The 20,514-nt window shown below is 36.4% G+C and overlaps 4 protein-coding genes, 1 long non-coding RNA gene and 1 pseudogene across 7 annotated transcripts; 3 read left to right on the plus strand and 3 right to left on the minus strand.

The window, feature by feature from the left end:
- Positions 1 to 3,415: 3,415 nt before the first annotated feature.
- Positions 3,416 to 4,800, plus strand: LOC106367061 (translation machinery-associated protein 7-like). 2 transcript variants are annotated; one of them, XM_048741716.1, is made up of 4 exons: positions 3,416 to 3,571; positions 3,665 to 3,720; positions 3,918 to 3,959; positions 4,498 to 4,800. In XM_048741716.1, the coding sequence occupies exons 1-4, from the start codon at positions 3,556 to 3,558 to the stop codon at positions 4,576 to 4,578; spliced, it is 195 nt and encodes a 64-aa protein (XP_048597673.1). In that variant the 5' UTR covers positions 3,416 to 3,555; the 3' UTR covers positions 4,579 to 4,800. The 2 variants fall into 2 exon arrangements, with proteins under 2 accessions (XP_048597673.1, XP_048597672.1); XM_048741715.1 differs by lacking the exon at positions 4,498 to 4,800 and adding an exon at positions 4,059 to 4,491 and having other exon boundaries at positions 3,918 to 3,968.
- On the minus strand, positions 4,801 to 5,873 carry LOC106367060. Its single transcript, XM_048741713.1, has one exon. It carries the CDS (start codon positions 5,607 to 5,609, stop codon positions 5,055 to 5,057), a length of 555 nt encoding a protein of 184 aa, XP_048597670.1. The 5' UTR covers positions 5,610 to 5,873; the 3' UTR covers positions 4,801 to 5,054.
- An 82-nt stretch (positions 5,874 to 5,955) lies between these two features.
- On the minus strand, positions 5,956 to 10,982 carry LOC106367059. Its single transcript, XM_013806748.3, has 15 exons — positions 10,567 to 10,982; positions 10,095 to 10,488; positions 9,841 to 10,018; positions 9,608 to 9,747; positions 8,510 to 9,533; positions 8,328 to 8,428; positions 8,107 to 8,251; positions 7,671 to 7,739; positions 7,549 to 7,594; positions 7,185 to 7,471; positions 6,960 to 7,039; positions 6,728 to 6,863; positions 6,456 to 6,582; positions 6,273 to 6,355; positions 5,956 to 6,194 (listed from the first exon to the last, which is right to left on the minus strand). Exons 1-15 carry the CDS (start codon positions 10,673 to 10,675, stop codon positions 6,060 to 6,062), a joined length of 3,054 nt encoding a protein of 1,017 aa, XP_013662202.2. The 5' UTR covers positions 10,676 to 10,982; the 3' UTR covers positions 5,956 to 6,059.
- A 171-nt stretch (positions 10,983 to 11,153) lies between these two features.
- Positions 11,154 to 13,169, plus strand: LOC106363108. 2 transcript variants are annotated; one of them, XR_007316687.1, is made up of 7 exons: positions 11,154 to 11,312; positions 11,378 to 11,494; positions 11,591 to 11,662; positions 11,927 to 12,010; positions 12,111 to 12,211; positions 12,306 to 12,525; positions 12,606 to 13,169. XR_007316687.1 is itself a non-coding variant. In XM_048741714.1 (7 exons), exons 2-7 carry the CDS (start codon positions 11,465 to 11,467, stop codon positions 12,613 to 12,615), a joined length of 339 nt encoding a protein of 112 aa, XP_048597671.1. In that variant the 5' UTR covers positions 11,154 to 11,312; positions 11,378 to 11,464; the 3' UTR covers positions 12,616 to 13,169. The 2 variants fall into 2 exon arrangements, 1 of the variants encoding a protein (XP_048597671.1); XM_048741714.1 differs by having other exon boundaries at positions 12,484 to 12,525.
- Positions 13,170 to 15,468: 2,299 nt separating this feature from the next.
- On the minus strand, positions 15,469 to 19,685 carry LOC106367058 (annotated as a pseudogene).
- LOC125578578 lies at positions 16,754 to 18,135 on the plus strand. Its single transcript, XR_007316688.1, has 3 exons — positions 16,754 to 17,358; positions 17,550 to 17,593; positions 17,923 to 18,135. It is a non-coding gene; the product is annotated as an uncharacterized LOC125578578 (long non-coding RNA).
- Positions 19,686 to 20,514: the final 829 nt, after the last annotated feature.

The raw sequence follows: 20,514 nt of genomic DNA on the forward strand, positions 1-20,514 counted from the left end.
CAATCTTGTGAGATTTTAACTCCGTTTCCTTTTTTTTTAGATTCGTTTCATTAGTTTTCATATCTGAATTTATCACTATTTGCCTTTTGATTGCATTGATGATGCCTTAGATCCTGATTCAGTTTCTCATGAATGACTATAACCATGCATTTCTATGTTACATAAACGGAAAGATGTTGTAACAAAGCTAAGAATCAGATGATGAGAACGAAAAGCATATTAGCTTATTCTTTATTGATTAACCGGCTCTTAAATAGCATTTTAACATAAGACAACTGCCTCCTACTTTCTTCGGAGGACTTTAACAACTTGAAACAAAACTCTTGAGTAGATAAATGGCGCTACTCCTATACAATAGAAGCTTATTGCGACACCATGCACGTACATCTCCCATAAACCAGCAAAAGATATTTTGCTACACTCATACTTAACTAGAGGAAGAAGTCATGCATGCATGGTTATTAATATGGTGGTCCAGGTGGAGGCTGCGGACCGAAGGGTCTTGGAATCAAGGTAGCTGAGGGAGGTGGAGGTCCTGGAGGAGGAGGGAGAGGCCCTGGATGCGGTTGTCTTGGAGGCGGTGGAGGAGGAGGGAGAGGCTCTGGATGCGGTTGTCTTGGTGGCGGTGGGTGGTAGATAGGTGAAGGATGGCCATGTGGGGGAGGAGGGAGAGGCTGTGGATGCGGTGGGTGCAGGTAGAAAGGTGGAAGCGGAGGATGCTCATGATGCGGTGGTGGAGGATGGCGATGAGGAGAAGGAGGCATTTTGGTTTTGAGCTTTGTTATTGCAACGTATATGTTGTGTACTTTAGTTTATATAATAATATCAAGATTGAATATGGATGTTACCTACAAGTCTTTTGAAGTGTTAGAGAGTCCCAATGGTCATTAGTAATATGTTAGGTACAATGGAATGGTAGTTATCTACCTAATCTTTACTGTGGAAAAACTACAACTTCTGAAATAATAAATAAAAATTGCATGTAAATTAAATAAAATGCATATTTCACAAGAAGTGTAACTTTGGAAGCTCTCTTGTGCACCAAAGGATTGGCTTAAAAACCAAACATTATGACAATCTTGAGGTTTTAACTCCGTTTCCCTTTTTTCAGATTCATTTCATTAGTTTTGGTATCTGAACTCATTTTTCTAAGTGAAAGTAAATTATCACCATTTTACCTTTTGATTGCATTGATGCTCTTAGATGATCCTGATACAGTCTCATGAATAAATACTATAAAGTTCCCTGTCTCTGCTCTCAAGCTTATATATACTTAGCCAAAACCTCTTACAATTTCCATGAAGTAGATTTCCTTTAGTGACAGACAGCACAGGACTTCTTGAAATACTCCTAAGCGGTCGTCCTAAGTTCCTAACCAATCCTACATCTGGTTATACTTATACATGAAACCATATAACAGTCAATTTAAACATACCAAAAAAATCAGCATTTTTAGTTGGTTTGTAAACGGGTTTGATAGGAACAGAAAAAAAAAATCACATCTTATAGCCTAACTCTGAATGTTGATAGGAACAAATTTCTTTTTCAAACAGAAGGTTAAATCAATACTATTAAATTAGGATCATGACCCATTGATATATGTTGTGTCCAACTTAAATTATAACTGATCTAAATATTAAACGAATCTAGCCTCTTTCAATACTAATAATGCACGCTCTTATTATTTTTATTTTTTTGTTTGAGAAAGGCACGATCTTATCCTTCAAGAGCAGTTATTTTTCTCTGTCCAGTAACCACTTCTATTTATTGATAACCTTTTTACACATGATTTCTCATCATCATCCTAACACTAAACGCTTATTGAGCAAATGTTAGTGTTGTGAACAGAAAATGATGATAATCCCACCGACACAAACGAGGTATACTAATTTCTGAAGAATCATGGTTATAATGTAATCTAATTTGATAAACCCAGCTTAGCGAACTGGGTTGATAAAACCCATTTTACAGTTACTCATCGTAAACATCTAAGTCGAAGTAATCGACCAAAAATAAAAAATTTATTACCCTTTTTCAGATGTTTTATGAAAAAGTCATGTTCGAGAACTCGGCCTCGACAGCCGATTAGTCGCCAGAAAATCATGGAGTTGTCAGGAACCATGGTGATTTGGTGTTAATTGAGAAATAAATAAAAAACTGAAAGAACTCATTTTTTTTTTTGTAGATTTAAAGCTTATAATCACATGTATACTTTAGATTCGTTATATTGTGACTGAAACCTGCAGGAATAACAAGAGAAATCAGCGAAAAATGAAAACATTTCTTATCCTATTAAATTAAAATAGAATTTATTATTTAAAGAAGATTAATTTAGCAAAATAGCATCTTGGAATTTTAGATTTAAATATTTTATACAAAATTATAAACAATGTATGTTACCATATTTAATATTTTTTACAATGTTTTGAAAACTGTCTCCTGACATTTACTCTACATTGTAGATGGATCAATGGACAAACCGGTTAAACGGGTTTAAAATTTTAATTCACTTTTAAATTAAATAGCTATATATGTATAAGTGCAATCATAAAATTATTTTGATAAAAATTTATATTATTGTTGGAATCTAAAAATAAAATTCAAAATTCAAAAATTAATATAAAAATATGATGAGACTAATCTATTTAGATAGATATTAGAAAACACTATAAAATATTATGTTTTTTTTAAATCATGTTTCATTTATTTTTAACTTGAATTCGAGAAACCGAGTTTTGATATTGAATAGAATCACCAATTTTAATGAATTTGACCCATTTATGACTAGATTTGCCTGTTTAATTTAAATCTGGTTTTAGCACAATCTTGAACGGCTTAAAAGAGCAGGTCACAGTCCAGCTGGTCCAGTCCGCTAACTCAAATATGGGTTTTAGCAAAATATATCGTCTTTCATATATAGAAATTTTCATTACCAAAAAAATATTTAACACATGTAGAGAAAAATAAATCATATGTAAGCAAATCTAATACCATTTTCCAAGACTTTGAAATTTAAATGTTACAAATGATGTATCCTATAAAGTAATTGACATTATTCAATCATAATAGGGTAAGTATGTTATGATAAGGGATAACATATGATTACTTCTATAGGTGCCGATTTTCACAAAACCTCTTACTAATAATTTTAAAAAATATTTTACACAAATATGACTACAAAGAAAAATATAAATATGATTACGAAGAAAAACACAAATATAAAAATTAATTTTTTTTTAAAAAAAAAAACAAAAAATATATTCGCCCTTTTGAAAGTTAGTAGTTATATTTATATTAGTTAGAATCTAGTAGTTAGTTAAAACTTAAAACGAGGATAATAATTAGTCAATATGTAGTGGGTGAGCGGCCTCAAATGTTTAATGGGCTTTTTATTGGGTCATAAAATATTTGAGCCCATTTAACGGGTTGCGTCGTTACTACGAACTCAATATATATAATTTTATCGAACACACAGAGATCCGTCGTCTGAAACTCAAGAGTTGCTTTTTCCCCAATTCTCAGATCAGCATCTAGCCCTAGCTCAACAAATCCGTCATGGCGTCCAAGCAAGGTAGATCAATTAGTGTTCTTATCCTCTTATGATATTCAATTCATTATCATTGATTCGTTTGCGATCTGCTTAATCGTTCCCGTTGTAAAACAGGAGGAAAGGCGAAACCTTTGAAGCAGCCAAAAGCTGATAAGAAGGAATACGATGAGGTGATGACTCTACTTATACTTGTGACTGCTTCTAACGTGAATCAATTCTCGAAACTACAATCATATCTCTTGCTCCGGTCTAATCATCTTATATAAGCTCTGTTTTTTTTTGCCTGCAAATCTTAATATCAATGTTTTAAACATTCTTTTTTACACTTTTCTAATTTTCTTGAATGTTGATTGGGCATGTACTGCAGCACGATATGGCCAACCTTCAGAAGAAGAAAGATGAGGAAAAGGTTAGTTCCCCACTTTTACTATCTGCCTTGTTTCTTTCCTCTCTTGTTCTTGTTCGTATTAAGTTTTGCATCTAGTTAGACTTCTTTGTTTTGGCTCCTTTTTTTTCAAGCGAAGTCTGTATCTCCTGCACTAGAGAGAGCCACTACTTTAGGGGGTTGGGTTTTCTAGAAGAGTATAAAGTGCCACTTTGGTCATATTGTCAAATCTATGAGCACTAGTAATGTGACATTATACCTGGTGAAGTGGTGACTCAACAAGATGGGGTCAGTTTGTTAATTGGTTACTTGTTTAGATATTCATTACGGTGTCTTTCTTTTAAAATTCGGGAAATGGTATTGGCTGGGACGCTTATTTCAACGATAGTAGTTTGATTAGAACGTGAACACTGACCCGCAATAAGATGCTTACTTCACTTTGTTCTGACCCAATGATGCCAAAATACATTTTTAGCCTCTCTTTTGCATGAGAAGGTCAGACAGGGATAGTTCTTTATTGAAAGCCTGACCCCTTTTTTTTTGGACGGGAATGATAAAACAGGCACTTAAAGAACTAAGAACCAAGGCATCTCAGAAAGGATCTTTTGGAGGCTCTGGTCTTAAGAAGAGTGGCAAGAAATGATCCCTTATAATCCATGAAGCCTGTTTTTATCAATTTATAACAGATACTCGTGTGTTGTGTAACTTGTCTGTAGGAGAGTGACTTTGCGTCTCTCCATAACTTATGTTTGCTTTCGACACTATTTCATTTTATAAAGAAAAAAAAGAGAAAAAAAAAGATGGTTTCTATTTAAAAATTAAGTTCTGCCATAGTTCTCCTGATTCAAGGTTCAGTTTTGTCCAATCTTAGAAACTGTCGTTTGTCATAAATTGAAGACAAATATATGTTGCATTGATAAAATAAGGCTCTATAAGATGAGGTAGTAGTAACAATTAACTGAAGGTGCAGGTTTCTTTTTATACAAACATGTAACTAGTAAGTGAAATTTTTGAGCTACGTAATGGATAACAAGACGTCTTAGGAAGTGCATATTCTAAACGAAGTAGCTTCACGCCTTCACCCTAGCCTGAAAGCTAATAAGCTGATCGAGAGGGGTCTTAGAGCCTGAAAGAGCCTGCTTTTCTTCTTGAACCCTTGATACTGGAAGTAGTAGTGAGCGGATCAGAGAACTCGTAGTACATGTCAGTGAAGAAGTTGTCAACAATGTCAAGGTACACAGGGCTTCTAATGCTTGAATAGCATCTAAGCGCTTCCTGTACATCCGAAGCATGCTCCACGTCTCTGAGATCCACCATGTTGAAATCTTTCATCTTTTGCGCCAGCATCTCACCTCTTCTCTTAGCCTCCTCCAATGGCTCTGCAACCTTCTTCTTCTTCGGTTTCTTTTTATGTTGGACCTTGTTGATGAGACTCTCATCTCTGGTTTCTGCAACAGCTGTGCTCTCAGAAGAGAAAACGCTGTACGTTTCTTCAGTTTGGGAATCTTGTGGACAGCTACGGTGAAGACTGCACGAGAAGGGGCTCAAGAGTGCAGTGTTGTTGTTAGGTAACTTGTGGTATTTACCAAAGCAGATAGTAGACTTGATGCTTCCAAGGCTCTTCCTTAAGAAACGACCAACTCTCTCAATTGATTTCGCTGTGGGTTTCATCATCTTATCTTTTGTTTTCTTTTGTCTCTCATGCCGTTCCTTTTGGACAATAGCTATATTTATTTCACTCAAAACCAAACAATATCATTCATTCAATGGCATGTAGTAGCTGAAGAAGGAAGCTGATATGACATGTCAGAGTCAAGAATTAAAGAAGGTGTCATCTTGATATGTGCCCACTTTTATTGGTAAGGAATCATTCAGCGCATTGATAAGCAATGTTCAAAATGGTCCCCTACTTATCCTCGTTGCCACCACTAAACAGAACCAAGCCCATTAAGCTAACAAGGCTGCCGTTAGTTTATTGCAAAGGATTCAGTTTTTTGTTTTCCTTCTTGGTTGTAGACTATTTTTGATGGGTATATGATTGATTCATTGAAATGCTTACTGTTTACACAAATCTAGCAAAACTCCACGTAATATACAGAGGAGTTACAAAGCAGAATCTAGGTATCAGTTTGATGTGTATTGACCAAAGAGGTGTTTTTCTTCATGCAACTGTTTGAAAGCCTTCTCCATTTCCGGAAACGCAGAGAGTAGCAACAGCTCCAGAAGGTCAAATGCCAATTGCTTTAGACACACTGATGACTGAAACAAACAATGTTCAAACAATCAAACCCCATACTTGAATTTGAGCTCTCAAGACAAAACTGGAGGAATATTTACCTGAAGGAAGAAGTAGAGGTCTTCCGCACATTGTTTATACTCGTTTTGACCCACAAGGCTCACTATAGTCGCTGGGGCTTTTTCTGTACGCTCAGGGTTATATTCAAACATTTTATGTTAATTCAATAAAAGCTTAGATATCATTGATTTCAAGAAGTATCAGATGGAGAAGAAGATCATTACCAATCATTAATTCATGAACAAACTTGGCTCGTCTCTCTGCTTCTTGTTGCTGCTCCTCGTCAGAAGTACTGGATTGTTGCTTCCTTTTTGGATGTTTTGTCATAAATATCCCATCCGGCCATAGTATCTGAAAAATCATACCAGATATCTCTTTCAAATCTCACGTTAGTAAAGTACAACAAGGCCAGGGATATCATATAGGTGTGTCACTGTTAGGCAATACTTTTTTCCATTGTTCACTGTGACTATGCAAAAGAAAGAGGTTTTCTCACCTGTTCAACCCGCTGAATTCCAGAAGCAACTACAGTTCCCCGCCGCAAAAGACGAATTTTCTCGAGTACCCAATCGTCTAATGCATCGCCCATCCCAAGTTGAAGTATCTGTTTGGCAACCCAAAAAGCTTTCCGCCTTGCAAAATGTACAAAAGTAGATGATCAAAACCACTTCAATTTCTTGACTGAGAAAGAAACAAACAGTACGGCCCCTGGTTATAAAATGATGTACCTGATCCACCCACCCTCCTGGAGCTGTAAGACAACATCTACCAAGTCTAGTAGGGGCAATGTTAGCTTTGGAGGAACCCACTGCAAGAAAGACGGGTTATAGCAAGCACAATACAACTATAGGCACTGGCCTCATGGTTTCCCACAATGCAAAAGACAGAATCATCAGAAACAAAAATGTCAGGCATACGCTAGGTGAGTAGGTGTGGATGTTAAATATATATACCTCTGTGGGCAGGCCGGGTAAGGCCATTGCATCAGCTTGATTACCCACTTTAAGCCCGCCGTTCTCTTTGCTATTTCTCACATCTGCATCAGACGTCTTCGTATGATCATTTCCAGGAGCTTTCACTTTTGACTTCAGATCATCCACCATAACGTTATTCCTCACATGTTGACCCGATTTCCCATTCTCTGAACTCAGGTTTTCTCTCGAAGGAAGAGGAGCTGGCGTCGCCTCGGTCATATTGGCTATACTTGTAGGAACTGTAGATGTCTTACGGGCAGGTTTAACTGAAACAATTTACTAGTGACAATAAATAATAGCAAACGAGTTAACGAAAAGTCCCATTGTGTTGTGAATTACCCACCCGTGAGCGTCTCAATGATAGAGAAAGAACTTGAGAAGGCGTAAGTCTGCACAGCATCAACATTTTACACATTCAAAATTTGTAAGCACTAGTGATTTTGAGTCAAGAGGAAGAGAACCTACCTGGGAATCCACACTGAGGAAATCCCACACTTCGATTGATCCTGAAATTCTTGGTAGTTGCAAAAGCTTCTGAGCAAAGTAGAGAAGGATAATTTGCAGATTAAGAAAAACTGGGGAAAAAATTTATTCAAAGCTTTTCATTCACATGTTAGTTAACGTGGAAGAACACAAGGCATGTGAAAAACAACTATGTACAAAGCTTCAAGCATAAGAACTACCAGCACTAGTTACAGAGCAGTAGTCCATAATGATGTTATATGCATCTAAAGATTCAGCATTAGCTTCTCAAAAATCCCAAAGTAACTACCAGAACATGAAAACACAAACCCTAATTCACAGTCAACCTACTCTTAAAAACAGAATTCATTTAACAAACAAAACAAATTCTTATACAAAGCACCAGCACAGACTAGAAACAAGAGACATGACATTTGACCTTGAGATAGGTATCAAGCAGTACACATCGCTCGTGTATAACAGGTATGTCCACGCCTGTTGATAGGAAATGCTTCGGCGGTAAATAAAGATTGTACTCGGGAAACACTTTAAGCCGCTGGTGAAGCTCTTCAAAATGTCGAAATCTGAAAGTTCACATAAACATTAAAAAAATATAAATAAAGCACCATCATCAGATCCGTAACAGTAATATTCTATCACCTTCTTTTGATAGACCAGCTATGATTACTATCATCTGTGACGGAAATTGAATACACGGCAAACATCTTAGAACTACTCTTCACAATATTGGCACCCATAACCTGCGAAAAGAACCTAAATGCATCCATCATACGATCCAGCATACAAAACATCATTGTCTGCAACTAGCTGTTTAACTGTACCTCACATCTCAATTTGGCAAAGGAATCAACCAACAAAGAACTTCTAGGGGCACTGAGAAGGTCACTTTCTGGCATTGAATTGTATGATGCAGACGATGTTGCAGAGATTCCACTGTATGATCTCGCCAAAGAATCATGTTCAGAATCATCGCTATCATCATCGCCTAGAATGAGTCCAGAACGTTTGGATCTCTTCCTGCTAGACTGATGCCTGGATGCTTTCTCATAACGTTCATGCCCTTTACTGGTCTGTTTGAAACGACGACCAGAATTTTCAAGTGGATGGTGTATCCGTGAAACACTAGGATTTTTGTTCGTTCGACCATCCCAGACTCGAGTCCCAGGACTGTTTAGACCTGTTACCGTTTCCTCGTCCTCAGATGTAGAAGAATGACTACTCTTTGTTTCCTCGTCCTCTTCAGCAGAGGAATAACTTGATAAGTGACTGTCTACTACCTTAGGCTGACTGGATCCTCTTGCATTCACAGTGTTTTCATTGACGTTTTTAGGCCGTGCATTATCACCATCGTTGATAGAAAGTCTCGAGGGCACCCGCTCAACAACTTTCTCACCTTCCTTCTTTTTATAATTTCTTCCTTTTGCCCACACGCTTTCAAGATGCTCGGGAGCAAGGGTCTCAGTTTTCCTTTGTGACATCTTCTCTAATATGTCACCCCATCCCTCTCCTCCTCGATGCCCTTGAAGATATTTACTATCATCAACTATTTTGGAAGTTAAGGGGAGGGACTCCCACGATCGGGAAGATCGAGTGTCCATTGAAAGCAATGGATCTTTGGCCAAATCTGCTACATGCTGTTTATCTGTAGCATTCTTCCTTTTTTGCTGTTCATGTTTCAGTTGCACAAGCTCAACACCTGTGACAGAGGGATCCATATATCTCGAAAAATGATCATGAGAAACTTCCGAGAGATCTTCAGATTGAGAAGTCTCTTTTGCAGCACTAGATCCGCCATTAGTCTTTGTCCTTGATATCACAGCAGCTTCAATCCTCTCATTAATGAACCTGAAAGAGAATTTGAAAATCACGGTGGTGAATATAAGAGGAACCAAATGTGGTCCAAAAAGGTAATAACTTACCGAGGATTGGCTAAATTTAGGACTGGTCGCATCACACAGCAAGCAAGAAGCTCCCTCACGGTATAATGGAAAAAAGCACAGTGCATATCCTCAGGCCTAAACGTAAGTGAAATGAGTCTGTCCATTATATGTTGCAAAACCTACAAAAAAAAAGGCATACTATAACCACCTGATAGCGATAAAGTGGTAAAACTTTACATAACAGCTCGTCGCCACTTAAGACTGAAAAGAACCTTATGTTCAGATTCAGGGGAGAATAATGCAGGGTGCAGTTTATCATTTGTAGCCATCACACGTCTAAGTTCTGAGTCTCTCTCTTCGAAACTGAGACTTCTCCTTTGTTTCCTCTCAATCTTTGCTCGACATTCACGGAAAAGCTCCACATGACGACATATAATATCAATTATATCCCTGAATCAATCAAACAGCTTTAGTTCCTTGAAACCGCAATCATAAGAGAAACTCAAAGACACTAAAAAGAACAAACCTTGTCAACAGATCAATGAGATTAACGTTCCTAAACCGCCGCGAAAGTTCTCCAAGAACATGGTTAATAATAAACACCAGCTCCTCAGGACCTTGCTTATCCGGAGTTATCCGGGAGTACCAGAGATCAAGCACCCATTCCGAAACAAGGTGACGAGTGAAGCGATCCAATGCATCCTCAACGACCTGTGAGTTCACTTTACTTCTCCAGTCAGACCGTGGAGCTGCTTTAGGAAGCTCTGGAGGTTTACTTAGAGACGGTCCACTCAGTGAAGACGGTTTGTTACTGTAAGCTGCAGCCTTTCTTTTCATTTCGATGTCGAATGAGAAGTAACGAAGGAGGATGATCAAGCACGCGGCAGCAGGGAGGTTGACCCAAACCGATGAACTCGTCACTGCAAAAACGTTTAAAAACAATAAAATCCTAAACCCTAAAAGCTCATCAAGTTCTAAACACATAATCAATTTCATACGAGAGAGGAGGTATGAGAGTCCTACGACGCATATCACTAGTATAACGATTCGCTTCTTGGCTTCCTCTACCAGGTCACGAACTGTCACCGCCTGCTTCTGGCTGCTCATAGCTGAATCAAACCCTCCTTTCCTTCTCTGTTCTCTCAGATGATTAGGGAAGGAAGTAAGGTCTCATTCCTGAGCCGGGGAAATTAGGAAACGATTATCGAATACGGCCGGATTGTAGAGAGATGGGATGATTCTGATTCGATGACTGGAGAAAGGAAGGCGAAAGGAGATAGAATCGAGCAATCGATAGAATCAGCGGTAATGGAGTCTCTCTCAGTGACGACTTGGTAGACGGCGAAAGTTCCCGGGAATGTGAGATCTTTGATTATTCTCTCTCTCTCGAGTGTTTTGCGATTTGATTAATCAAATGTTGCATTTGGCAACCAAGTCTATATGCTCTCGGTGAGCGTCGAACTCGGGTTCGCCCAAAACCCTTGGCTGTTTCGTTAATTTGAGTGGACTTCGGTTAAAATCGGTTCAGGTTTGCCGGATTTAACCGTCTTGACTAAAAGGCCGAAACTACGGTTTTTAAAGCCCATATAAAATATTTCGTCTCTTCAAATAATGTGTTAAAACGGCTTCGTTTCGAGTGAGCGTCTTTCCCGTCCGTGCAGCCTGCAGGTGTGACGATGGGAGACACCGTCGAGGAGAAGACCGCCGTAATCCAAGCTCCATAATCCAAAGAGGGACTAAGAAGGTAAGCAATACCCACAAACTCTTTTACAAAGTGGGTCTCTTTACTCTCGCTATTTTGTTATTTAGGGGTATGAAGCTATAGCATTGCCTGAGCCTGCACCAAGGCAATTACCTAAGAATGAGGATCCTAGTCTAGTTAAGAGAAACAGAAGAATGCTGGGGAATCTTCTAGGGACTTTGGAGGTATTTGTTTACAGAATACATGGACATATCTCTCTTGCTTATGTTTTTTCATGGATGAGCTTGTTTCATTTCGTTACGTTCATGTCCCTTCTGCAGAGGTTCAGAAAGGAAGATAAACAGCTTTCTGGAACAGATGCCTATGCCCGACGGTCTGCTGTTCTACAGAAGGTAAGAACACACTTCATGTTCACTTGGCGTGTTTAACTTAAAATCAGTAGAAGCTATTGCTGTTTATTGAGGGAAACATCATTTTATGCTACTTGAGTAGCATAAATATATCTGGATATGATTTATCTTTTGGAATTGAGTCTTCTTGATATTTAATTTGAAGATATTAGTGATGTTGCTAAGATGTTAGGTTGTAAGGTATCTTAAATTACCTTACAATTAGTAAGGTAATTTAAATTACCCGTGTCCTTCGTACTCGTATAGGCTGAGCAAAAGGCTCGTGAAGAAAGTGAGCGACTAAGGATGCAAGAGCGTGAAAATATGACTGAAAAGAGGAGAAGAGATCTTGTAAGCAACCACCTACGATTTATTCTCTTTTACATACTACTCCAAAGGGCATTCAGGTGTACTACTAGTGTTCTGATATACAATTTAACTGGTCAATCAGACGCTTCGAGCCCGTGTTGCTGCTAAAGCAGAACAAAAGGAGTTGGAACTGCTATTCCTTCGGTGGTGTGAGGAGAAGAAAAAACGAAGCAATTTTATAAGGTACTGTTGAGATGCTGTTTTCATTTCCATAGTAACCTTACTTCCTCTGCATGGTGAGTCTTGATGATGAGTTCCCTTTTTATTATATCTGCAGGTTATTTTTTATTTCGGTCCAAAGTGTGCATATTCACAATTTAATAGAAGCAAAGATAAGTTTCCCTTCACGTGTATGCACATGTTGATGGGCCAGCGATAGGTAGAAATTGCTAGCTGATATTATATGTTTCTGTTAACATTCTTTGCATTTGATTTCATATGGACGGCTGTTTCAGGACTAAAGCAGAGCAACTGACGCGGACCAACGCAAAGAACAGGTAAGATGTAGTTTTGTGAATGAATGTTTTGACATACATGCTATGTGATACTGATATGTGAATGGTGACGTATGGCGCAGACATTCTTAGAATGGAAGGCAGCCAAGAGACAAGAAGTGAGTGAGTATCAAAAGGAGGTAGAAGAGCGATATCTAAGTAATGTCGAGAAAGAGCTGGAAAGGTGGCAAAACGCAAGGAAGGCGAGGAAAGCAAACAACGAGGCTATGAATTTGCAGGAGACAATGGATAAGGAGTTAGAGACGCATAGGATGGAGCACGGGCTAAAGAAAAGGAAGATACCTGGAGCTGGAGGAGAAGATGAAGAAGATGAAGTAGAGGATATCAGTGGTGGGGAGGATGATATAACAATAGATGATTTACTGCAAGAGGGAGGAGATGGAAACGTCAAGGAAGTGGCCACTGATACTGCAGAAGCAGTGGAAGGCGACATTACACTTTAAGTTGTCAAAGATGTTAGTGTGTTTGTTCTTGATGCTTGTGTTACTTATAGTGCACCTTATTATGCGGGAGTTTACGAGTTAGAAAACGACTGAGAAAATCTATTTCAGAGGGGTGTTAGCTGGGGAAACTGGAAAAATCTATGCTGGAGTGTGTTATTGAATGAAGGATTTTGCCTTGTGCTATAATTTTGTGCTACAAATCCCCTATATATTAATTGAGGAACATTTGAAAAGATGTAACCTCAATTTTGTATTAATTAAAAGAGGCCCCAATGCATAGGTGGCACTCAATTAGATAGTCAATTACATTCAATTGAAAAATAAGTAGGTCCACATTAGATTTTTATATGTTGTTAGATACATAAGTTGGTCAAACTATATGATATAATGATATGATATGATATTTTCTTTCCTTAAATAAAACCTACGGAATTACCATAAATGACTAATATATATATGACAATTAATGATTTTAATAATAAAGATTTGATAACAATTTATATCTCCTCCATCATTTTTTGTTTAATTTTATATTATTAAAATAAATTAAACAATCAAATTAGCTATAAAAATAAAATTTAGATTTTTTCATATATGTTATATTTTGAATTTTTAAAAACGACAATAAATGTCTAAAACTATTAAAATTATTATGTTAAAAATTAATGATCAATGGTTTAACATTTTTATTATAAGAAGATACACATGATTTTAAAACCATATGAGTAAAAGATATCATTTAATAATAAAATAAATATATATATATAGATTAAACACTATATACCATAAGATTACATAAATATTTTAATATTAAAACTTTCAATGAATTTTCAAGAACATTTATAAATTATAAACTTATTAAAGATTTCAGATTGAAAATTTTGTTATCGATGATTTAAATATTTTGTTATAAAACGATATGAATGATCATAGAACCGTATGATTATAAATTCTTATTTAATAAATAACTATACAAAATATACTATTCTTAGAAAAATAGGTTGGTCCATCTTAACTTATATTACACTTTTTATTAAACTAACTATCGAATTGATAAATAACGTACCAAAACATGTTTTGCACTTTCCTTAAATAAAAGCTACGAAATTACCTACTATGATTAATGTATATGTGAAAATTAATTATTATGAATAATAAATATTTGATAACAATTTTTGTATCTTAGTTTTTTTTTTAATTTTATATTATTAAAAGATATTTAAAAATCACATTAAATATATAATAAAAACATTTATATTTTTTCTTATATGTTATATTTTGAATTTTTCAAAACGTCTATAAATTATTAAAAATTTGAAGATCCCCACTCTGAAAATTTTGTGATCAATAGATTATTTTTTAGTCATAATAAGTTACAAATGATCATAAAATTTTATTAATATGAACTTCTATTTAATATTATAAGAAGATACACATGATTTTAAAACCATATGAGTAAAAAATATCATTTAATAATAAAACATATATATATATATATATATATATATTATACTATATACCATAAGATTACATAAATATTTTAATATTAAAACTTTCAATGAATTTTCAAAAACATTTATAAATTATAAACTTATTAAAGATTTCACATTGAAAATTTTGTTATCGATGATTTAAATATTCACTTATAAAATGATATGAATATCATAGAACTGTATGATTATAAATTCTCATTTAATAAATGACTATATAAAATATACTACTATTCTTAGAAAAATAGGTTGGTTCATCTTAACTTACATTATATTTTTTATTAAACTAACTATCGAATTGATAAATAATCTACCAAATTTTTTTTGCACTTTCCTTAATTAGAAGCTACGAAATTACCTAATATGATTAACGTATATATGAAAATTAATTATTATGAATAATAAATATTTGATAACAATTTTCGTTTCTTAGTGTTTTTTTTAATTTTATATTATTGAAAGATATTAAAAAATCACATTAAATATATAATAAAAACATTTATATTTTTTCTTATATGTTATATTTTGAATTTTTCAAAACGTCTATATATTATTAGAAATTTGAATATTCCCACTCTGAAAATTTTGTGATCAATAGATTTTTTTTTATTATAATAAGTTACAAAATATCATAAAATATAACGCATATGAATTTTTATTTAATAAATATTCAAACTAAAAAATATATATATATAAATACTAATGATTTAAATCAACAAGATTGGCTGATCAATTTAGTCGTCCAGTTGAAATCTTTCAAAAGTATGTGAAAGACTAAAGTCAAAGTAAATATGGATTTAGAATAATAGTTATATTTTACTAACCGAAATACCGAAAAAAACCGAACCGAACCGAAACCAACCCGATATCCGGATTGAACACCCCTAATCCAAATGAAGCCAAACTATTGTTTTATTCTCCAAAATATAATAAAAATAATAACTTAATTCCGCGCAAGGCGCGGGTCTTATCCTAGTTATTCATTATTACTGTAAAAAATAAAGAGGCAGTATTATTGCAACAATAGTCCAAATCTGCTACCACAATGATGTAACCGGTTGAACATATGGCCCCTGTAACCTTTAGATGCGTCGTTCCGTTACCCTTACGCCAAAGCCATACGCTTTCGCGCTTCAAGGGCCTAGGAGTTCAGACAAGGCATCCAAATAAATATTTATTGTCCATTTCACAAGGGAAACAAGTCATGAAGAAGGGACAATAAGAAAAGAAAACGAACCTGGTTTTCCCAGTTTGTGCAGCCAGTGACAAGTGCTAGCAGAAACGTTTGCAGAAGGGAACCAGTTTGTATTCCAACCCAAAGACCAACACCTTTCAGATTAACCCAAAAGGCTAACGTTGCTGCAAAGGGTATCCCCCAGAGATAGAAAGATCCTAAATTGATGTAAGCTCCTATATGTTGCCATCCACATCCCCTTGCAATACCTGCTAACCATTTTAAAAACTGTTAGGAAGTGGCAGAGATGAGTATAACTTTGAGATGGCTTTAACATGAGTAGACATGAAGCACTTGGCCGTTGCACATATGTTGACAATAAATCTATATTTTGAGTAAAGAAATAGGACCTGAGAGAACCCGTTGTAAGCTGTCTAGTATGATAGTGATAGAGACCAATGGAGCCATCTTTGCAACATAGTCGACGGTTGCCTTGTCACTGCTGAAAACATACCCGAAAACATTCCTTCCAAGTAAGAGAGACAAACTCACTACCACTGATTCCATTAGTGCAAAGGACGTTGCTGCGTAGACCACAATATGTGCTGCTCTATAGTTTCCAGCACCTAGTTCATTTGAGATTCTTGTGCTGCACAAGAAAACATCCACTTATGAAACATGAAACCATATGACTTAAGTATTGATAATGACTAAAGATCTAACCTCGCTGCAGCGGCGATTGCAAGTGGTATTGAATAGATTGTCGAAATTGTTTGGAGACTACACATAGATTGATTGAATAAACATTATGTTTTGGAAGATTCAGGAAAATGAAATTTAGATACAATGGAGAGTTACCAGACAGAGAGCACAGAAGTCTAGGGGTGTCAATTGGTTGGGCCACCCATGGGTTCACCCATTCAAAACAAGCATGGGTGGGTGATGGTCATACCCAAATAAGTTATGGTCTAACTGGGCTAAAAACCCACTTTGCCCATGGGCTAACAGGTCCAAACCAAATGGGTGTTGGGCTGGCCCAAAACACTTAATTTCTAGGTTTAGGCAATTTGGGGAAAATTGAAAATTCACGTTATCTTCTTCTCTTCTTCCATTAGACGATTCTCTTCTTCTCTTCCACTATTTCTCTTCTCCATTCCCAGATTTTCGTAGCCGCGAGTCCTCCCTTACGTCTTCCTTATGAATCAGTAACCATTGCTCTGTTGTGACTTGAGCTGTACCATTGTGATCAAAATAGAAAAAAACTAAGCTTTAGGAACAAAACTCAGAGAAGGAATGGTTATGCTATAGATTAGATAAGCAAGCTTTGGTGATCTTTGTCATGTTCTCTGGTAGATTTAATATGTATTTGCTTGTGTGTATTTGCTAAAGCCGAGCTTTTGTTAATTCATTAAGCTCCTGCTCTTGTTTTCTAGTTCCACAAATGGCAAACGTTTCTAAAATTATTTAATCTAAGGTTCACTTAATTCACGTGTGGAACTTTATGTGTGGAGCTTAATGGACATTTTTTTTGTTCGTGTGGAACTTTATGAAATAGTTTTTAATTATTATATTAGATAGATTCTGTAATGTGCTTGCTTACTTGGGTTTCCTGAGTTACTTCATATGTATCGTTTTAAGTTTTTAAGTTTTGTTGATAAAGAGAAGGAGAAAGAAGAAGAGAGTGGAGAGTCTATAGACTTGAATTGAGGTATGATTCTACACCTTACTCATTCAAGTAAAACTCGTTTACTTTCTTTGGAAATGAGCACTTTTGATACATTGAAATGTTCTAGCTATTGATCTGAAGATAAATGATTTAGTTTACTCTTGCAAGTTGCAAGTAACTTGTTTGAGTTTGTGGGCTAATGAATCTCGTTTCTTGTTTTGTTTTGGATTCAGAAACCAGCATTTTCATTCACTTGCTGCCTCAGCTTGGTCTTCAGGTATCTCTTGGACTCTCTTCTCTGTTATTTATGTTCTCTACTTTGATTAGGTTAGGCTAATTAACACTGTGTTCTGCTTTGGTCATTAACACTCTGTTCTGATTGCTAATGTCAGCGTTAATCTGCTATATGTCATTAACACTGTGTTCTGAAGTTAATCTGCTATATTTTTTTTCATTAACTTGGGTCAAAATCTTCTCACGTCTGGTTTTTATATCCGCAAAAGTTTATGCTACATGTCATAACTGCTAAAGATCTGTATCTTCGTCTGCAATTGTCTTGAGAATTTGGTAAAAATCTGAGGTTGAATCTTTTTTTTTTTGTTGCAGGCTGCAAATAAGAGGAGACAAAGTCACAAAGCTGGAACAAAGTGAATTCATAAACAGTGTTGTTAAAAACTTAAGTCATTTGAGATTGTTTCAGATTTTCAAAATTTTAATGTTTTTTAAAGTTTCAAAATTTTATTACTCAATTTTGGATATTTCTATCATATTTCAATGTTGTTTAATATTTAAAATGAGCTTAAATTGAATTTAAACAGATTTGGGCATGTGTTCAGAAAAAAAAAATAGATTTGGGCCAATATTTAAATTGCTTATAAATGGGTGGGTTTGGGTGTCCAGTTGGGTGATGGATGTTATTGGGTATGGGTGCTGTTGGGTGTGGGCTAAATATGGGTGTGGGTGTTTTAAGCCAAGAAAAAAAAACACCCAGTTGAACATACCCATTTGGGTGTGGTCCAACCCAACTGACAGGCCTACAGAAGTCTCCAGCTCTGGGTTGGGTAAGAGACCAGAGAGTAATATCATGAGTTCATATGACCACCACTCTAGGCTGCAACAACCCATAAAAGAAGTGTTTTAAAAAATGTGGAGGCAATAGAGAAGTTTAAGGCACATAGAAAGATGTAAGTACCAAACCATAGCGGCAGAGGGAAGAGCATATCTGAAAAACTCTCCAACGCCGTTGAATATCTCCATGGAGAAAGGCGCACGTGTCTCAGAACAGGCAGAGGAGAAGAACATGATAGATCCGAGAAGAATAGCATAGAGCCAGTTCGACAAACCCATAGCCAAGGCTCCTCCAAGAAAGCCAAGCCTTGACTTGTAAACAAGAAGCCAGCATAAAGGAACGTGGAGACAGAACACAAAACTAGAGGTAATGAGGAGAGGTCTGATCATGCTCTGGTTCTGGAAGTAGCGAGTGAGAGGCTGTAGAACGGCGTAAGAGAAGAGTCCAGGGATGAGCCATGCAGCATATCTACCGGCTTCGTGTGCGATAGCGTGGTCTTGGCCAAGGAAGACAAGAAGCTTCTCCATGTTGAACCAGATGATAGAGAGAGGGAAACAGACTAGTGTAAGACTAGCTGTACATGTATGTCTGAACACTTAGTTTCTTGTATAGCTTAGCTCCATAAGCTTGACCACTCAGAGTATCCAAGGCACATGACAACCCTATCTAGCATCACACAAAGAAAAAAAAAGAGTAACGATCAAATGGTGAAGAGAGGGCGTGTCTGAGATGGATTAAAACAGTTATTAAGTATTATATATTTTAATCATTTTGGGACTGATGATATATATATAAACCAATAATATTTTGGCCGCCATAGACGAATGTTTTATCTGGCTATTGCTATGATCAGGACCGCCCCCTTAAGAGGAAAGGAGAAAACATTACGATGAAGCTGAAGCCAGTAACGTTGCAGAAGGAAGAAGCTAAGGAGGCGCTAGCGAGAGCGAGGTTACCAAGGTGACCAACCATCACCATTGAGATGATCTGTAACGTGAACTGAGCTATGACCACAGCCGCCATAGGAGCGGCGAAGAAGATGATCCGCTTTAGCTCTTCGGTGTATGATCCCTCTCGCTGATCTCTCCATGTCTCTTTCTCGACTCTGTCTACCGGAAGCAGCAAACTATCATTGATGCTGTTCTCCATGGCGACTGCCAACAAGCTAGCCGGAGAGAGAGATGGAGATTTGTGTTAGAATTATAAAGACTTGGCTGCATGTCTCGGTCCAACTAATGTTTTGCGACTCCAATAAATTAGCAATTTAAGTTGCGACTAGATCCCAACGACTTTTCCTTGTTCAATCGTTTTTCCTCAACTACAATTAATTATGTATTGTCATCGTCGTATGTAATGTATTGAATTTAATTGTCAGATGTGTCGTTTTGCGGGGATTCAGAATTTATTTTTTCATTCTATGTTGAAATGAATGTCACATTTCTATTAGTTAATGATCATCAAATCATTCATTCATACATGTTTTTGCGTTTATTGTAATGTTTTGTTGTGACTTCAAACTCGTGTTTCTCATAGTCAGCAACGCTGTTTTGACCTTTCCCATTACTTTTCAGTTTTCACACTCTTTTTCCGTACTAATTTCTTCTTTTCCCAATCACTGTAGTGTTATTATGAAGCTGGTAAATTTTTATTGGAATCTTTTTCCACTGCCGGCTAAAAAAAGTTGCTACAATTCAAAGTTGTTGATTATATTGTCACTTCTCTTTATGGTAGTAAACCTTTTTAGTATTATTAATACACAAGTAGCTGGGTAAGAAGATAGATAGTATCATAGTAAACGACATCTTGGTCGTCTACGTGGCTGGGTAAAAAGATAGTAAACGACATCTTGAGCGTCCACGTGACAAAACAGAGGACCAAGTGCAGATTTAAAACATGTCGATCACTTCTTTCACCCGTGCGCAATTTAGCCACCGCCTCTCAGGCCTGGGCTTTTTACACACACACTCCTACTACAGCTAAAGTAGAGTCTTTTACTTCAAGTTTGATCGCTCCTCTTCTTAGCTGATATTCAATGATCCAAGTATGGTCTAGAAGGTTTCAGTGCAGATTACAATCCATATCCAACGCTTTCAAAGTTAATTAGTGTCTTTCTTGCATTTGGTTTAGAC

The sequence above is a fragment of the Brassica napus genome, chromosome A9 (assembly GCF_020379485.1).
Source record: "Brassica napus cultivar Da-Ae chromosome A9, Da-Ae, whole genome shotgun sequence".
In the NCBI taxonomy this organism is placed as follows: Eukaryota; Viridiplantae; Streptophyta; class Magnoliopsida; order Brassicales; family Brassicaceae; genus Brassica; species Brassica napus.